Below are 20,000 nucleotides of genomic sequence, written 5' to 3' on the forward strand. Positions count from 1 at the left end.
ATTTTGGAAACCCATCAGCCAACTGATCTGGCACGTTTTGTGTGACAGTAATGACATAAATAATGACGCGACGGAGTAGTACCCGAAAGAGGAGGAGTTGTTTTTTTTTAAACCAATGAGCTCACTATATAATCCTCTCTATAGAACTTCCTAGATAGTAAGTAGGGAGTAGCAAACAAGAGAGTGATTTCAGACACAGCTCATGTTCTGTTATGAAAACATTTTCTTTCGGCAAGCCTTCCAGGCAGGCGTTCACCAAATCTACGTCATTTCCAGTTTGGGCCATTCTTGGCAGAAAGGAAGGGAATTCCAGGCATCACTTCATGACGTGAGGTTTAAATATTTTGTTTAGTTTTCCCATCTCCACACCTTGCGATTACATTGAAAATTGAAAGTTTGTTAAAATCTATAAAAGGACACCAAGGAGACCTGTTTGTGTAGCAGTAAAAAAAAAAGACCTTGGGGTGATTATCTACCCCAGTCTTTCATTTGAAACTCACATCGATAACATAACCTGGATAGCTTTCTTGCATCTCAGAAATATTGCTAAGATAAGAAATGTAATGTCCCTACACGACAGAGAAAAACTAGTTCGTGCTTTCGTTACCTCCAGGTTGGATTATTGTAATGCCTTACTGTCTGGATGTTCCAATAAGGGCATAAACAAACTCCAGTTAGTTCAAAATGCAGCAGCAAGAGTCCTTACTAGAACTAGAAAATATGACCACATCACCCCTGTCTTATCCACACTGCATTGGCTCCCAATCAAATTTCGTATTGATTATAAAATACTACTATTGACCTTTAAAGTACTGAATGGTCTTGCAGCACAGTACCTGAGTGAACTTCTGGTCCTTTATGACCCGCCACCACACCTACTTGGATCAAAAGGTGCAGGCTATCTGCTGGTACCTCGTATAGTGAAGGCTACATCAGGGGGCAGAGCCTTTTCTTACAAAGCCCCACAGTTATGGAACAGCCTTCCATGTAGTGTTCGGAAATCAGACACAGTCTCAGCATTTAAGTCTAGGCTGAAAACATATCGTCGCTGTCAGGTCAAAACCTGCTATGTGACATTTTTCCTTTTTTACAGGAGACGTAAAAAACTGAATAAAACTCTGAAACAACAAGCTGAGAAGCCAGTAAAAGTTTACTTGTTCTATTATTAGCTTTTCTAATTAGCATAAATGGAAGCACGAGGTCAAAATTGACCAATCAGCAATTAAAGGCTGCTTTATGTCCCGGGGCTCCCTCATGCCCGTGTTAACTAAAAGGGGAGAGCCAGAAGGTATGCTGTCAGTTAATTTTGCCAGAGTCCCTGCTTGTACTCAGCGCAAAACGTATACTGTTCCTACTTATTCAGGTGACACTGGGCATACTTAACCCGTGTTCTCTCTCTCCCTCCCCAATCTGTCCCTCTGAGTTACATGCCAATCCTGAGCTCGAGATGCTGGCCTCTTCTGCTCCTCAGACCTGCCTAATTCACCCTGATGCCCAATGTCTGGTTGGAGTCTCATCACATCGCTCCTGTGGAGGACTGCCCAATATGGACAATTGAAAGGCACACTTGGAAGACACACTGGACATTTACAGTAATGCTTTATGGCTGAGGACTACAGTTGACTTGAACAGTTTTGCACTCAAGTTTCCATCAACTGAAGAGTTATAACATTAACAGTTTTAACATGAAGTCAGTTTTGTTGATGTTATAGTCATGTTGTCTGTTGTTGCCCAAATGAGGATGGGTTCCCTTTTGAGTCTGGTTCCTCTCGATGTTTCTTTCTCATGTTGTCTGAGGGAGTTTTTCCTTGCCACAGGCTTGCTCATTGGGGATAGACTAGGGATAAAATTAGTTCATGTTTTAAGACATTCAAATTCTGTAAAGCTGCTTTGCGACAATGTTTATTGTTAAAAGTGCTATACAAATAAACTTAACTTGACTTCGTGTCAGTAAAGATGAAAGACTACCCATCAGTCACTTCTTGACAATGACGACATTTCAAATCCATTGTGGTGGTGCACAGAGGCAAAATTTAAAAAAAAAAAAAAAAACGTTCCTGTCCGAATACTTATAAACCCGTCTGTATACTGCCATAATTCAATCAAATTTTCAGTCCTCAAAATTTGATCTCTGGTGAATGGCTTTTCATCAGTGTACCAGGAAATAAAGATAACTAAATTTTTATAAAAATACATGCGAATAATGTACAACTCACTGTCCAACTGGGTACCAGCGGTGCTTTGTGGTGTAGAACATCTTCGCGAGCTCCTCTGCAGTTGGGGTCTTTTTGCCCTTTAAAACGTCCTTATTAAGTCGAGACTTCAATACTAGATCATGCGTTTCTGCAGAATCAAGTGTCGTGTCTGGATTGGGGATGGGCTAGAGAGCAAATAAGAGAAAAGTTATTAAAATAAAAAGTTCGTCACACAAAGGTCAAAGATATAGACAATTTGAAACATTTCACACAGCAAATGCTGTACATAATTGGCTACCACACCCAAAAGTGTCATTTTACGGGACTTGGTATGCACCTTTATCCAGAACAACTTCCAGAAGTGCTCGGAAGTCTCCATCAGTAAAAACATCCTCATACTGTTTTTGCTGATCTGGCAAAAAGTGTCCTTTGGGACTTCAGTTGTCATGAACAGTTTTGCACTCAAGTCTCCAACGTATGGCGAAATGCATGGCATCAGTGAGTAGGCTGCCATGCTAACTGCTCCGACCACAACTAACTTTTAAAAAAGTTATTCAGTTGGTTAAGACTTTTAAAAATAAATAAATAAATAAATAATAAATAAATAAAAAAAGCCATTCAGTATGGCAACAGTAATTAGGTACAATAGAAATACCCTTACTTCTATTGGTCAACAACCTACTCACAGACCAACGTTTTTACCTCCGGACCTAGCCTGGCCGAGGGAGATTTTAAGAACAAAAGGTCGCGCCCCTAGGCATCGACCTCTGGGGAAACGAGCTAGTGTCAGGAACAGGTTGCGGGCTTGTGCACATCATGCACCCATGCCCAGTATCCTGCTTGCCAATGCTGAATTCATCAAGAACAAGCTTGATGACCTCAGGGCCAGAATCAAGTTCCAGAGGGAAATTCAGGACTACAACCTTCTCTGCTTCACAGAGATATTGCTGAACCCAGCAGTACCAGACCACACAGTATAGCCAGTGGGGTTCTCGGTTTACAGTATGGACAGAACAATGAAGTCGGGGAAGGCAAAAGGAGATGGTGATGGAGAAGGTCTGATGGTGAATAACAGATGGTGCATTAATGCGAGCATTTCTCCTCTCACATGCTCAAGTTCACCCAAACTGGAACTTCTGACCATCAAATGTCTCCCTTTATCTTCCGCAAGAATTCACCTCGGTCATAGTCAGCACCGTTTATATTCTGCCTCAAGTGGACATGGACACTGCTTGTGTGAGCTACAGGAAACCCTCATTCAACATGAACCACTGTTACAAGACAAAGTCCCTGCTGGCGTTTGGGAAATCTGACTGTGCGGCCATCTTCCTCACTCTTGTTTACAAACAGAGATTGAAACAGGAATCCCCAGTTGTGAGGGAGGTCACTTGCTGGACAGACCCATCAGAAGCTGCCCTGCAGGACACCTTAGATAAGACAGACTGGGACAGGTTACGGCACAGCTATGACGACATTGACGCTTACAGAAGTAGTTGCGGGATTTAAATCGGGAAACTACTGGACAATACAGTTCAGAAAACCACCAAATCAGAAGCCATGGGTGAATAAAACAATCCAGGATGCTCTGAAAATCACACACTGCCACCTACAAGGCAGGGCTTGCTACTGGAAACATGGACCGATATAAAACTGGTGTCTTACAGCGTGCACAGAGTGGTAAAAGAGGCGAAGTGGAATTACAGGAACAAAACCACCTCCCACACATCCCACCACAGTAACAAATGCAGACACATCGCTGACAGACAAGCTGAACACATTTTATGCTCACTTCAAGGCAGCTAACTCTACTGTAAATAGCAGCGTGAATAGCAACATGCACATAGAGAGTGCCTTGGGGGGGAGGCACTTTTGTCATCAGAGAACACACCATAAAGAACGCCTTGGGGGGAAAAAAAAGTGAATACCAGGAAGGCATCAGGACCTGGGTCCTGAAAGCCTGTGCAGACCAGCTAGCACCAGTGTTCAAAGAGATCTTCAACCTCTCCCTGGATCAGGCAGTGATTCTCAGGTGCTTCAAGCAGTCCATTATTGTTCCTGTCCTGAAGAAACAGCCTGCTTGTCCTAATGATTTACCATCCAGTAGCACTGACCTCAATTGTGAAGAAGTGCTTTGAAAAACTGGTCAGAGACTTTCACCTCTTCACTTCCTGCCAACTTTGTCCCACTACAGTTTGCCTACTGGTCTAATCATTCCACCAATGATGCCACCACACACCTCCTGCACATAGCTCTCAGCCACCTTGACTCTAGGAAGGGGAATTATGTTAAGATGCTCTTTGTAGACTATAGTTCTGCATTCAACACAATAATCCCCTCATGAAGTTGAAGGACCTGGGGCTCAGCCCATTACAGTCAGTGGATCCTCAACTTCCTTTCAGCTAGACTACAGGCAGCAAGGGTGGGGAAATGTGCATCTCCCCCCTTCCCAATCACCCTCAGCACTGGAGCCCCCCCCAGAGCTGTGTTCTGAGCCCCCTGCTCTGTACATGCACGACTGCATAGCCTCATGAGACGTCATCATTATCAAGTTTGCGGACAACACCATTGTGGTAGGCTTGAGCTCCAATAACAATGAGGAGGCATACCTGGAAGAGGTCAGAAACCTGGAGGTCTGGTGCCAGGACAACAACCTCCTCCTAACAGTCAGCAAGACAAAGGAACTGATAGTGGACTTCTGCACAAAGCAGGGAGGAACTACAAGCCCCTCGACGTTAACAGGACCCCAGTGGAAACAGAGGACAGCTTTTCGTACCTGGGCGTCCACATCACACAAGACCGGTCATGTTTAAGAAGGCCCACTAGTGTCTAAGACATCTTCGAGACGTCTGTCTTCCACCAACCGTGCTGAGGAACTTTTCTCCAATGTCTCCATCATTGAGAGCATCCTGACAGGAACTCTTCACTTTGTTTGGGAACAACACCATGTAAGACAGATGGGCTCTACAGAGTGTGGTACGATCAGCCAAACCAAATCATCCACACAGAGCTCCCTGATCTGAAATCTATTTACACCAAGTGGTGCCGGCCCAAAGCCAGGAAGATAAGGAAAGACCTCAGCCATCCCAACTCGGTGTTATCTAGAGACCCACTAACCAGTCTTTTCGACGACCAATCCTAGAAGTCGAGGGGAAATTTTCTGCAACGACGGGCTTCAAAATTCCCATTCAGGGATCTTTCAGAGTGCATTGTGTGCACACTTGGGAAACACCGGAGCACAATTTACACATGCATGTAAGGACACTTTTCACAGAGACTTTGTGAAGTATTCTGTCAGGTACGGTACATGGCAATAGATGGCTCCAAGTGCAGGAAGTGTTTATTAGCAGACGCGATATGTACAGAAACAAAACCAAAAGCAGAGTCATAAACACGGCTGCAAACATGACTGTGATAATGATAATACTTCACAAAGCCTCCGTGTCCTTACATGCATGTACCGATTGCTCTCAAATCAGCATCAGGTGTTTCCAATAATGACTGGCTCCCAAGTGCGCACAACGCGTTCCAAAATATCCCCAAATGTAAATGCACTTAAGTCTCGGTGAAGTTTAGGCTGTGCTAAGCCGCTGTGTTACTCATGCTCACATCACTGGATAAGAATGAACACCTTGTGCAAGTTCTGCTCAGAACCGATAGCATGCTCCCATTGGCCAACATGAGGCACAGCAACCAACCATAGTCCTCATTTCATACGACAGCCAGGTTCGGCTGCCGGCCCTGGCTGCCCACCATGTTGAAGCCGCAGAACTTTTCATGCAACCTCATCTGAGGCGTGTGTGAAGTCTCTAATGCTTACACACACTCAATATGTACATGTGAAAGGTTAGCTTCTTGGTAATGGCTATCCCAACCACATGGTATGGTAATACCATGCTAATCAGGACTGAGCATTGCAAAATTGGGCACAAAGGCTACATGTGCTATAAAATAAAGAATTTTCTTGAAATGCTTCGAGTTGACCAATACCTTTTTCAGAAATTCACGACCTAAAACACCTTATTTTAAGAGCTTCTCTCAACTACTTTTTCATGCCAAGATTGCACCAGAAGGCCCCAAATTTGTTCAATATTTCAAATTTTCCTGGGGGAGCATTAGCCTGGGCTCGGCCATCCTAAGTGTGATGCAACACGGGGGCCTGTTGCGAGCTTAGTCTGGCAAGGCAAGCTATCTCCAGCTCTTCCAAGCTCCCGAAAAATCGGGAGCCAATCAACTTTGAGCATCTCCAACGGCCCTGGGTAGAGGCGTGTTCAAGGCAGTGACGTAGTAGAACTGCGACCGGAAGCCATAGATTGTTTACAGAATCTATGCTGTAAGCGCTTCATTCACTAGAAAAACATTACGAACATGGAGCAGCGGCAAGCCTTTGACACAGCGGTAGATGCTGTATTGAAAGCATTCAACGGGAAGTTCTCATTGAAAACGGAGCAAAGAGCAGCCCTGGAGGTATTTATCTTCTTCCTGTTACTCAAACAGTTTCCGTCGCGTCACATACGTCAGAGGAAAGAGTGATGTGATTGGTTTAAGCTTCGTCACAGCCTTTTCTGGCTTCGACCAGTAGCAAACTGAGGCATTTCAGGGAGGCGGGTCAACCACGCACTTTGGGAAACAGTTGGGCTTAATATCTTTGCCAGACCAAATGCTCGCAGAGCTTTGAAGTTGCGTTAGCCAGACTAGGGGAGCATAGCCCCAACCGCCCCAGGCTCCCCTAGCAGACACTCCCTCCGACACCCTTCTCTCAATTTCTAGATAATACCCTGCATCCCAACCATGGGTTCTTCTCTCTGTTGAGGTCAGAGAAGTACTTTTGCTCCCTTAAGGCCAACACAAAGAGAATGAGGAGGAGCTTCTGCCCTCAGGCCATTCGGGTTCTGCATCAGGACAATAACAGTAACAATAACGAACAACTACTAGGTATCACCACTTCACCCTCACCCCCCCTCCCCCACACCATCTCTTACATCTTTATGTAAATTAATCTAACTAAAGTATAATATACGTCGAACATTTCTATAAAACAATTCTGCTTTGTGCAACCTAATTACAGTGCAAATATATTTATACATTTGCAGAATATACAGAATAGCACTCCATGTTATTTTTATTCTGTTTATTACATTGTATTTTTTTCCTTTTTTACCCCCCTCCCCCCAATTATCTTAACCTACGGAGCACTGCAATAAGCATTTCACTGCATGCCGTACTCTATTATTGTGCATGTGACAAATTTGAATGAACAGTTGATAACGTCAACAAAACAGACTTTGTGCTAAAACTCAGGGGTCTCAGTGGCCACAAACTGCCATCTGTAGTAGGATTTGCCGCCATCCATTTTTCACTGAGTAACAAAAAATAGTTTTGTTTGCATATGTGTACAAAACTGAGCAGCGCATGATGTGAAACTAAGTTATATGCAACTAAATAATGGCCAAATACTAACACATCCATAGGAAACAGAGGCAGCCATTATGCTGCCGTGTGCTGTAACTAAGATATAATCTGACTGGCTGAAAAGGTGTTGACAATGTTTTGTGTACTGTGATTGAGCCGTGCTTCCACATGGCTGGAAATGGCGACTAAGAAACGGAACGGCACATTAGATGCCTGGATTTCAAAAAGGCCTAGGACCACGGGCAAGTCTGGAATTTTAGCCATCACTATGATTACCGAGTGAAATACGTCTGTGTATGGGTCCATGTATGGGTCCGAGAGGGTCAGCTAAATATTAAATTATAAATATCGATCGCAATCCCATCATACGTTTTGGGTCAAACCCGCCCACTCGGCATGCTTGGCGCATTCACATTGTTTACATTTTGACTTGTGACGGCATGCAAATGTATCCTTGTAGGGGAGTCACATATCAAGACTTGACATCTGTCATGCAGATACTGTTAACGGTAATCGTTAAAATTATAAAATACATACACAAGTTTATATGCATTCGCTTTTGTACAGTTGTTGTTGCACGAACTGTAACTCGTTGTCAGATGAATACAGATTCACTAAACTTGTATAGTGCAATGCCAAAATGAAAATAATGATTTTTTTTCTAAATATCTGAAATATTTTAAACTCTGAACCTCCTTAATATAAAGGGGATGCCACATGCTCTCTCTCATACGAGTGTGTGTGTATACACACACACACTAATATATATATATATATATATATATATATATATATATATATATATATATATATATACACACACACACACACACACACACACACACACTATATATACAGTGGTGCTTGAAAGTTTGTGAACCCATTAGAATTTTCTATATTTCTGCATAAATATGACCTAAAACATCATCAGATTTTCATACAAGTCCTAAAAGTAGATAAAGAGAACCCAGTTAAACAAATGAGACAAAAATATTATACTTGGTCATTTATTTATTGAGGAAAATGATCCAATATTACATATCTGTGAGTGGCAAAAGTATGTGAACCTTTGCTTTCAGTATCTGGTGTGACCCCCTTGTGCAGCAATAACTGCAACTAAACGTTTCCGGTAACTGTTGATCAGTCCTGCACACCGGCTTGGAGGAATTTTAGCCCATTCCTCCATACAGAACAGCTTCAACTCTGGGATGTTGGTGGGTTTCCTCACATGAACTGCTCACTTCAGGTCCTTCCACAACATTTTGACTGGATTAAGGTCAGGACTTTGACTTGGCCATTCCAAAACATTAACTTTATTCTTCTTTAACCATTCTTTGGTAGAATGACTTGTGTGCTTAGGGTTGTTGTCTTGTTGCATGACACCTTCTCTTGAGATTCAGTTCATGGACAGATGTCCTGACATTTTCCTTCAGAATTCGCTGGGATAATTCAGAATTCATTGTTCCATCAATGATGGCAAGCCGTCCTGGCCCAGATGCAGCAAACAGGCCCAAACCATGATACTACCACCACTATGTTTCACAGATGGGATAAGGTTCTTCCGCTGGAATGCAGTGTTTTCCTTTCTCCAAACATAACGCTCCACATTTAAACCAAAAGATCTATTTTGGTCTCATCCGTCCACAAAACATTTTTCCAATAGCCTTCTGGCTTGTCCACGTGATCTTTAGCAAACTGCAGACGAGCAGCAATGTTCTTTTCGGAGAGCAGTGGCTTTCTCCTTGCAACCCTGCCATGCACACCATTGTTGTTCAGTGTTCTCCTGATGGGGGACTCATGAACATTAACATTAGCCAATGTGAGAGAGGCCTTCAGTTGCTTAGAAGTTACCCTGGGGTCCTTTGTGACCTCACCAACTATTACACGCCTTGTTGTTGGAGTGATCTTTGTTGGTCGACCACTCCTGGGGAGGGTAACAACAGTCTTTGAATTTCCTCCATTTGTACACAATCTGTCTGACTGTGGATTGGTGGAGTCCAAACTCTTTAGATATGGTTTTGTAACCTTTTCCAGCCTGATGAGCATCAACAACGCTTTTTCTGAGGTCCTCAGAAATCTCCTTTGTTCGTGCCATGATACACTCCCACAAACATGTGTTGTGAAGATCAGACTTTGACAGATCCCTGTTCTTTAAATAAAACAGGGTGCCCACTCACACCTGATTGTCATCCCATTGATTGAAAAACACCTGACTCTAATTTCACCTTCAAATTAACTGCTAATCCTAGAGGTTCACATACTTTTGCCACTCACAGATATGTAATATTGGATCATTTTACTCATTAAATAAATGGCCATGTATCATGTTTTTGTCTCATTTGTTTACCTGGGTTCTCTTTATCTACTTTTAGGACTTGTGTGAAAATCTGATGATATTTTGGGTCATATTTATGCACAAATATAGAAAATTCTTCCTGGTTTACGCACTTCGTTTCCTGAGTTGTTCGCGCCAAGTCCTTTTTCCCGCGAGTGCCGGCGTTAATTACTAATCCTTTTTTAACTTTTTTTCTATAAATACATTTCCAGTATCCTCTTCATTTTTATTATACTGTCGCTTTCATTTTTGTACTTTTCACTTTCGCTTTCCTTTTTCCGTTTTTTTCCCGTTTTTTTCTCTTTCTTTTCTAGGAAGAACGCTGAGACCGAAAGCTTTCTTTTTCTCTCCTCCTGTGTAAAGTCCACAAGCGGAGGCCATCTGATCTGCTTTAATATCAACAGATCTTCATTTAAGGTACGTGAATCTTTTCATCATGGCACACCTTCAGCCTGTTCAGTGTGCTGAGTGCAGGATGTTTAGTCATTCTTCCTCCGTCACTAGCGATAGCTCTATTAGCTTTACTTGTGATAAGTGCAGATTAGGTAGCTCTCTGACGGAGAAGATTTCAGTGCTAGAAGCGCGTGTCCAGGCTTTAGAGCAGGTTAGTGAGCGTGAGAAGAGTGTAGTTTCTGTTAGGGAAAGTCTGGACGCCCTAGGTGGAGTTAGCAATCCCCCAACTCCGGCATTAGAGCCCTTACAGCGGGGCGAATGGGTGACGGCTCGGTGGCATAAGCGTAGAGCCAAAGCTACCGCTGAGGCTCGCCCACGGGAGCACCACTCCTCTCCGCGTCACGTGTCGAACAGGTTTGCTCTCCTTAGTGATGCACCCACTGAGAAACCTGAAAGAGCTCTGGTTATAGGGGACTCTATCATACAGCACGTGAAATTAGCTCAGCCTTTAGGGGCACCAGCAGCTTTAGTCAGGTGTATACCGGGAGCCAGGGCGCCGGACAAAGCAGGTAATCTTAGGGTCCTAGGCAAGCACAGGTTCTCAAAGATAGTTATCCATGCAGGAGCTAATGATATACGCCTTCGTCAGTCTGAGGTTACTAAGAGTAACTTTGTAGAGGTGTTTAAATTAGCGAAGGCGATGTCCGATGCTGTAGTATGCTCTGGCCCCATCCCAATGCGGCGTGGCGATGTAGCTTACAGCAGGTTATGGTCGCTGAACTGCTGGCTGTCCAGGTGGTGCTCTGAAAACAGTGTGGGCTTTATAGATAATTGGGCTAATTTTGAGGGCACTGCTGGCCTGTTAGGGCGGGACAGTATCCATCCCACTCGGGAAGGTGCTGCTCTTATTTTCTGCAGCATAGGTCATAGTCTCAGAACAGGCCTAGTTAATTTCTGACAATCCAGAGCCAAGGCCAGGGAGCAGACGAACAGGCTAAACCGACTGTCTGCTAGCTGCACAGAGTCGTCACTCAGGGCCCACTACATCGAGACTGTGTCTGTTCCCCGAGCTCAACAAAAAGGTAGAAATATTCAGAGAGTTTGTTCCAGTAACCTAATCAATATAAAATTAGATCAGACTGACTGTACAGCTGCTGCCAGCACCTTTGATCTAAAGGTGGGGCTATTAAATATTAGATCTCTTACATCTAAAGCGCTAATGGTTAATGAACTCATTACTGATCAGGAGTTTAATGTACTGTGTTTAACAGAAACATGGATTAAGCCAAATGAATATATAGCATTAAATGAAGCGAGTCCTCCTGGATACAGTTATATACACCAGCCTCGTCTAACTGGCAGAGGAGGAGGCGTCGCGGTTATTTATAACGATTATCTAGGTGTAACACACAAACCTGGTTATAAATTTAATACATTTGAAGTTCTTCATACTCATATAATGTATGTAGCCTCGAAAAATAAGTCTACCCAGTTAATTCCATTGCTTATTATTTACAGGCCCCCGGGGCCATATTCTGAGTTTCTTTCTGAATTTGCAGATTTTATCTCAGATTTGGTTATTTCCTTAGACAAAGCTTTAGTTGTCGGAGATTTTAATATTCACTTCGATAACCCAGAAGACCCTTTAAAAACAGCGTTTGCGTCCATCTTAGATTCAGTCGGGATTAAGCAGAATGTCATAGGACCGACCCATAATGGTGGTCACACCCTTGATCTAATACTAACATTCAGATTAAACGTAGACAATATAGTCATACTTCCACAGTCTGAAGTTATCTCAGATCATTGTCTCATCTCATTCAAAATATGTCTGAGTAATAATATATGCACCTCACCACGCTACTGTATTAAACGTACTTTCACGTCAACTACTGCACAGAGCTTTATAAATGATCTCCCAGAGCTGTCAACTTTGATTGGGTCACTGTCAGCCCCTGCAGAACTTGATCAGGCAACTGAATGCTTAGAGTCAACATTCCGCCATACTTTAGATAATGTAGCTCCTCTAAAAAGGAAAATGGTCAGAGACAAAAAATTAGCACCCTGGTATAATGATGACACTCGCACATTAAAACAGACCACTCGAAAATTGGAACGTAAATGGCGTCAAACAAAATTGGTAGTGTTCAAATTAGCTTGGAAGGAGAGCTTCCTGAAGTATAGAAAAGCTCTTAGTGCTGCGAGATCAACATATTTCTACTCCCTAATAGAAGATAACAAAAATAATCCTAGATTACTATTTAATACTGTAGCAAAATTAACCAGGAATAAGTCCACTATCAACACATGCACACCTGCAGTATGTAGTAGCAACGACTTCATGAATTTTTTTAATGACAAAATTGAGAATATCCGACAAAAAATTCAAACTACTAATTTAAGGTTAGACAATGAAAGTGACCTTGTAGTTAACAATATAACTGTATCAGATCATCAGTTAGAATGTTTTACTCCCCTAAAAGAAACTGAATTACTTTCATTAATCTCTACATCAAAAGCCTCAACTTGCGTACTAGATCCCTTACCGACACATCTATTCAAACAGATAATGCCTGGAGTAATTGAACCGCTTCTAAAAATAATAAATTCTTCTCTTATGATTGGCTATGTACCCAAATCCTTTAAACTAGCAGTTATCAAACCCCTGATTAAAAAACCTGACCTTGATCCCTGTCAGCTGTCCAATTATCGGCCAATATCAAACCTCCCCTTTATCTCCAAGATCCTTGAAAAAGCTGTGGCACAGCAGTTATGCTCATATTTACATAGGAATAACATCCATGAGGTGTATCAGTCAGGATTTAGACCTCATCATAGCACAGAGACGGCACTGGTTAAAGTAGTAAACGACCTACTGTTGGCGTCTGATCAGGGCTGTGTCTCGCTACTTGTGTTGCTTGACCTTAGTGCAGCATTTGATACCATTGATCATTCCATTCTTCTGGATAGACTAGAAAATGTTGTGGGAGTTAAGGGAATGGCCCTCTCCTGGCTCAGGTCTTATCTAACTGATCGTTATCAGTATGTTGATAAAATGGTGATATTTCTAGACGTACCGAGGTAAAGTTGGGTGTTCCACAAGGTTCTGTCTTGGGTCCACTGCTTTTTTCTCTATATATGTTACCTCTGGGCGATATTATTCGTAAACATTGTATTAGTTTCCACTGTAATGCTGATGACACACAGTTGTATGTCTCTGCAAAACCTGATGAGAGACACCAGCTTAATAAAATTGAGGAATGTGTTAAGGACATTAGACACTGGATGCTTATAAATTTCCTTCTGCTTAACTCTGACAAGACTGAAGTACTTGTACTAGGACCACATACAGCTAGAAGTAAGTTTTCTGATTACACAGTAACTCTGGATGGCCTTTCTGTTTCTTCACGTGCAGCAGTAAAAGACCTCGGAGTGATTATTGACCCCAGTCTTTCATTCGAAACTCACATTGATAACATCACCCGGATAGCTTTCTTTCATCTCAGAAATATTGCAAAGATAAGAAATTTAATGTCATTGCATGATGCAGAAAAACTAGTCCATGCTTTCGTTACCTCCAGGTTGGATTATTGTAATGCCTTACTGTCTGGATGTTCCAATAAGTGCATAAACAAGCTCCAGTTAGTTCAAAATGCCGCAGCAAGAGTCCTTACTAGAACTAGAAAATATGACCACATCACGCCTGTCTTATCCACACTGCATTGGCTCCCAATCAAATTTCGTATTGATTATAAAATACTACTATTGACCTTTAAAGCACTAAATGGTCTCGCACCACAGTACCTGAGTGAACTTCTGCTCCTCTATGACCCGCCACGCCTACTTAGATCAAAAGGTGCAGGCTATCTGCTGGTACCTCGTATAGTGAAGGCTACATCAGGGGGCAGAGCCTTTTCTTACAAAGCCCAACTGTTATGGAACAGCCTTCCAAGTAATGTTCGGGAATCAGACAGTCTCAGCATTTAAGTCTAGGCTGAAAACATATCTGTTTAGTCAAGCCTTTTGTTAATGGTGTTTATGAGGTAAAGGAGTAGATCTGGAGGGTCCACAGACAGAGTGTTTTGGTAAACTGGGATGTATGGATGCTGTCAGTCCCCACTCGCTTGCTCACTCGAGTCTGTTGACGGTGTAGTGGCTGGCTGCTTTATGTCCCGGGGCTCCCTCATGCCTGTGTTACCTTCTGGCTCTCTCCTTTTAGTTATGCTGTCATAGTTAGTTGCCGGAGTCCCTGCTTGTACTCGGTGCAATATGTATACTGTTCCTACTTATTCAGGTGACATTGGGCATACCTAACCACCTGTGTTTTCTTTCTCTCCCCCCCACCCCAAATCTGTCCCTCTGAGTTACATGGAGTCAACAGGAAATCTTTTGGTGGAGACGGTGGGGACCTCGACTGGCTATCGTAGCCTGCAGGGAATCGGCCGTCAGACATTCTGTCGCATGTCCCAGACCCGGTGAAATGTAACTGAATTGTCTTGGCCAGGCCTAAGGGTCCCATCTGCATCTCATCATTGCTGAGGAGTGTGCTCCCATCACCCAATCAAGCATCCAGCCAGAGCAGGTCATGATATATTTTTTACCATATTAACATGCCATTGTGTGTTATGCCTGATGTAAAGACTCTCGTCTCTGCGAGCCTACCACACAGATTTAATACTTGTCATTTTTAGGCCATACCTAACAACGTGTTTTCTTTCTTTCTCTCTCCCCCCCCCCCCCACCCATCTGTCCCTCTGAGTTACATGTTGATCCTGGGATTGAGATGCTGGCCTCTTCTGCCCCTCAGACCTGCTTGATCCATCCTGGTGCCCTGTGTCTGGTCGGAGTTTTATCGCCCCACTCCTGTGAAGGACGGCCCCATGAGGACAGTTGAGGGTTATACCTGTTAAAACTGTTAATATTATAGTCAGGCTGTCTGTTGTTGCCCAAATGAGGATGGGTTCCCTTTTGAGTCTGGTTCCTCTCGAGGTTTCTTCCTCATGTCGTCTGAGGGAGTTTTTCCTTGCCACCGTCGCCACAGGCTTGCTCATTGGGGATAGATTAGGGATAAAATTAGCTCATGTTTTAAGTCGTTCAAATTCTGTAAAGCTGCTTTGCGACAATGTTTATTGTTAAAAGCGCTGTACAAATAAACTTGATTTGAAAATTCTAAAGGGTTCACAAACTTTCAAGCACCACTGTGTGTGTGTGTGTATATATATATATATATATATATATATATATATATATATATATATATATATATATAAGGGCTGTAACGATATGCGTATCGAAATCGAGATACGCAGAGCCACGATCCGTACCGCGATACAAGAAGGCAGAATCGCGGTACACCCTTTCAAACTTCTCCTCAGCCCAAAAACAGAGGCGCTTCCAAACTTCAATTTATGAATACTTTACTTTTTATTTAAATTACATTTTAAACTTACTTAAATTACTTTTATTTTTTTATATCTATTAGTAAGTCGTTTTTTCGCCAACCTGCGACAATCTTCTGCGAGTCACGCAACATCCACACTCGCCACAGGCAGAGCATTCATTTCTTTTAAGCGGTCGCCATTCTGGTTGCGACGTGGGGAGCGAATCTGTTAACAAGCAGCTCATTGGCTGGCTAGGTGTGCCACAAGCCAATCAGAATCACTTGACCGGAAAGGCATGCAGTGTTGCCAGATTGGGCAGGTTTAGGTGCTTTTTGGCTGGTTTTGAACATATTTTGGGGTGGAAAACGTGAGCAATATCTGGCAACACTGAAGGCATGTCTGCTTGGGCGGAAGCCTTCTGCGGCAGTTACATTTTGACACGCGAGCAATGTTTCACTATAAAAATTCCGTAATTTCCATCTGTTTTCCGCGATCACAGAAAATCATTGGCCCTATGAGAGTGAGACAGTGAGAGAGCCACCCCCCCAAAAAAAAAAAAATCTTAACGGATTTACACGATTTGGAAAAATGACTTTTTCAGAACCGAAAAAAACAGAGCTTCCGGCTCAACAGTATTATTTTGAGAAATAAAACAATCTTTGGATATACACTTGTTCATTTTTGCATACATGTTACTCATTCTCTGAAAGTGGTCTGAATTATTTGTTATTAAATAGTTAATGTAAGTAAGTAAATGTTAAGTCAAATTTACTAATTTAAAAAAAACATTTAAAAAAAAATCGTGGGCGTATCGAATCGTGGGTCAAAAATCGCGATACGAATCAAATTGTGAGTTGGGTGTATCATTACAGCCCTAATATATATACACACACATTATATATATATAATATATATATATATATATATATATATATATATATATATATAATATATATATATATATATATATATATAATATATATATATATATATATATATATATATATATATATATATATATATAAAATATACACACATATACACACACATTATATATATTTATATATATATATATATATATATATATATATATATATATATATATATATATATATACACACACACACACACACACACGTCGCGGTTCGGTATTGGTGGGTGGAGCACAGAGGACGGCAGGACAGAGATCAGGTTCACAATAGCGTTTATTGCTAGACTTTTCAGTTTAACAACTTCCCATACACAAACAGACACACACAACTGGCGTCTTGTTCAGGGCTGAGCTCTCTATCCGCTCTCGCTCTCCCTCCTGATAGTGGAGGGAGGGATAGTGGAGTCAAGGGGATCTGCCAATATCCCTTCGTCAAATCCAGCGTCGAATAAAAGCGAGCAGTGCCGAGTGGATCGAGCAACTCATCAATACGAGGCATTGGGTATGCATCGAATTTAGACACCGCGTTGACTTCTATAGTCCACACAGAACCGGACCGACCCGTTGGCCTTGGGTACCAAGACCACCGGGCTGCTCGAGTCACTGTGGGACTCCTTGACGATGCCCATTTCGAGCATGGTCTGAAGTTCTTCCCGAACCACCTTTTTTTTGTGTTCGGGTAGTTTGTAAGGGCGGCTACGCGCTACCACCCCCGGGGGCGTCTCTATGTGGTGCTCCACTTCCCGGGTTCCAGCACCACTGTAGCGGTTCGATATTGGTGGGTGGAGCATAGAGGACGGCAGGACAGAGATCAGGTTCACAATAGCGTTTATTGCTAGACTTTTCAGTTTAACAACTTCCCATACTCAAACAGACACACACAACTGGCGTCTTGTTCAGGGCTGAGCTCTCTATCCGCTCTCGCTCTCCCTCCTGATATAGGGCGCGGTCACTGGGAAGACACACAAACACAGGTTAATTGCTCTCAGGTGTAGTGATTCTGCCACTTACCTTCCCTGACTCCGCCCTCCTGTCACAGACCGGCGCTTGACCACGCCCCCGCTGCCACATACCCCCACCGCCCGACTCAGGCCGGGCGGCTGTCCGGCCTGCAGCCGACTCCCCCCCCCCCCCCCCCCCCTTGACGGGAGAGGAAGTCCGCCACGACCATCTGCGCCCCCGGCCTGTGGACCACCTTGAAATTAAAGGGTCGGAGTGCCAGATACCAACGGGTGATCCGCGCGTTGGCATCTTTCATGCGGTGGAGCCACTGGAGGGGCACGTGGTCCGAACAGAGGGTGAAAGGGCGCCCCAGCAGGTAGTACCGGAGGGCGAGAACCACCCACTTGATGGCCAAAAACTCTTTCTCTATGGTGCTGTAGCGCCCCTCACGCACCGACAGCTTCCTGCTGATATACAGGACAGGGCGGTCCTCCCCCTCCACCTCCTGGGACAAAACCACCCCCAGCCCTCTGTCCGACGCATCGGTCTGCAACATAAAGGGGAGAGAAAAGTCAGGGGAGTGTAGAAGTGGCCCCCCACACAGTGCAGCCTTTACCTCTGAGAAAGCCCGCTGGCACTGCTCCGTCCACTGGACCAGATCTGGTGCCCCCTTTTGAGTGAGATCAGTCAGCGGGCTGGTGATGTCCGAATAATTAGGTATAAACCTACGATAATAGCCAGCCAGCCCCAGGAACTGTCTCACCCCCTTTTTGGTCTTGGGCCTCGGGCAGGCCGCAATTGCTGCCGTCTTAATTTGGGGACGCACCTGCCCGTTGCCCAAGTGGAAGCCCAGATACCGTACTTCCACCCGCCCAATCGCACACTTCTTTGGGTTGGCTGTGAGCCCCGCTCGCCTCAGCGACCTAAGAACGGCCCTCAGATGTTTGAGGTGCCGCTGCCAGTCATTACTATAGATGATGTCATCTAAATACGCAGCCGCGTAAGTGGCGTGAGGGCGGAGGACTCTGTCCATCAGCCGCTGAAACGTAGCGGGCGCCCCAAACAGCCCAAACGGAAGGGTGACAAATTGGTGTAAACCAAACGGTGTGGAAAAGGCCGTTTTTTCTCGGGATAGTGGAGTCAAGGGGATCTGCCAATATCCCTTCGTCAAATCCAGCGTCAAATAAAAGCGAGCAGTGCCGAGTGGATCGAGCAACTCATCAATACGAGGCATTGGGTACGCATCGAATTTAGACACCGCGTTGACTTTTCTATAGTCCACACAGAACCGGACCGACCCGTCGGCCTTGGGTACCAAGACCACCGGGCTGCTCCAGTCACTTTGGGACTCCTCGACGATGCCCATTTCGAGCATGGTCTGAAGTTCTTCCCGAACCACCTTTTTTTTGTGTTCGGGTAGCCTGTAAGGGCAGCTACGCGCTACTACCCCCGGGGGCGTCTCTATGTGGTGCTCCACTTCCCGGGTTCCGGCACCACTGTAGCGGTTCGGTATTGGTGGGTGGAGCATAGAGGACGGCAGGACAGAGATCAGGTTCACAATAGCGTTTATTGCTAGACTTTTCAGTTTAACAACTTCCCATACACAAACAGACACACACAACTGGCGTCTTGTTCAGGGCTGAGCTCTCTATCCGCTCTCGCTCTCCCTCCTGATATAGGGCGCGGTCACTGGGGAGACACACAAACACAGGTTAATTGCTCTCAGGTGTAGTGATTCTGCCACTTACCTTCCCTGACTCCGCCCTCCTGTCACAGACCGGTGCTTGACCATGCCCCCGCTGCCACAACGTACACACACATATATATATATATACACATATATATATACACACACACATCGGGGTTCGAATCCCGGTCGGGGCAAAACATCATCCAGTAAGGGTCCTTAGGCAAAACCCCTCATGATATATCAGCCTACCTCAGGAATGAGTGAAGACATAACTGATAGAGTCATACCGGCTCAGACGTCGCCTGGGTCAACAAGGTCTGCGTCAGTTGCTAGGGAACCAGGGCAAACTGATGAGAAATGGGCTACTGGAACAAGACATCGATGGACGAGGACAGAAAATACGGAGTTGCTGGAATGCTACTATATAAGCAGTCCCAGAGAGAGGGGATACATGCAGCGAATGTGGGATCATTGGATACTTCGAAACCCACAATCAAGGCTAACAAAGAAACAGCTATTAGCCCAGTGTTCCAACATCCGTAATCGAAATCTATCATCACAACTAGAGATTAATGAAATACAACAACGATGCTATGGCAAGGGGGAGCCAGGAAGACAGGTCAGCGGGGAGATGTCATCATCCCCACAACCAGAGATTGGGTACCAAGCCCCAACAACTAACAGCCTCAACACAAGAGCTGCTGACCTGAGAAGGAAGATCGTG

At 44.0% G+C, this 20,000-nt stretch overlaps 1 protein-coding gene across 3 annotated transcripts in view; it reads right to left on the reverse strand.

Moving 5' to 3' along the window:
• The window catches only part of mrpl42 (mitochondrial ribosomal protein L42), a 112,256-nt gene that overhangs the window by 40,974 nt on the left and 51,282 nt on the right, over positions 1-20,000 (reverse strand). The window contains exons 5-6 of one of the 3 annotated variants that reach the window (XM_060902735.1): positions 2,217-2,380; positions 803-1,837 (exon numbers count right to left, since the gene is read on the reverse strand). In XM_060902735.1, coding sequence (XP_060758718.1) covers positions 1,681-1,837; positions 2,217-2,380 — 321 coding nt within the window. In that variant the 3' untranslated portion in view covers positions 803-1,680. Of the gene's footprint in view, positions 1-802; positions 1,838-2,216; positions 2,381-20,000 lie in introns of those variants that run through there. The other 2 variants (XM_060902736.1, XM_060902738.1) reach the window with 2 other exon arrangements.

This window comes from Neoarius graeffei, chromosome 21, assembly GCF_027579695.1.
Source record: "Neoarius graeffei isolate fNeoGra1 chromosome 21, fNeoGra1.pri, whole genome shotgun sequence".
Classification (NCBI taxonomy): domain Eukaryota; kingdom Metazoa; phylum Chordata; class Actinopteri; order Siluriformes; family Ariidae; genus Neoarius; species Neoarius graeffei.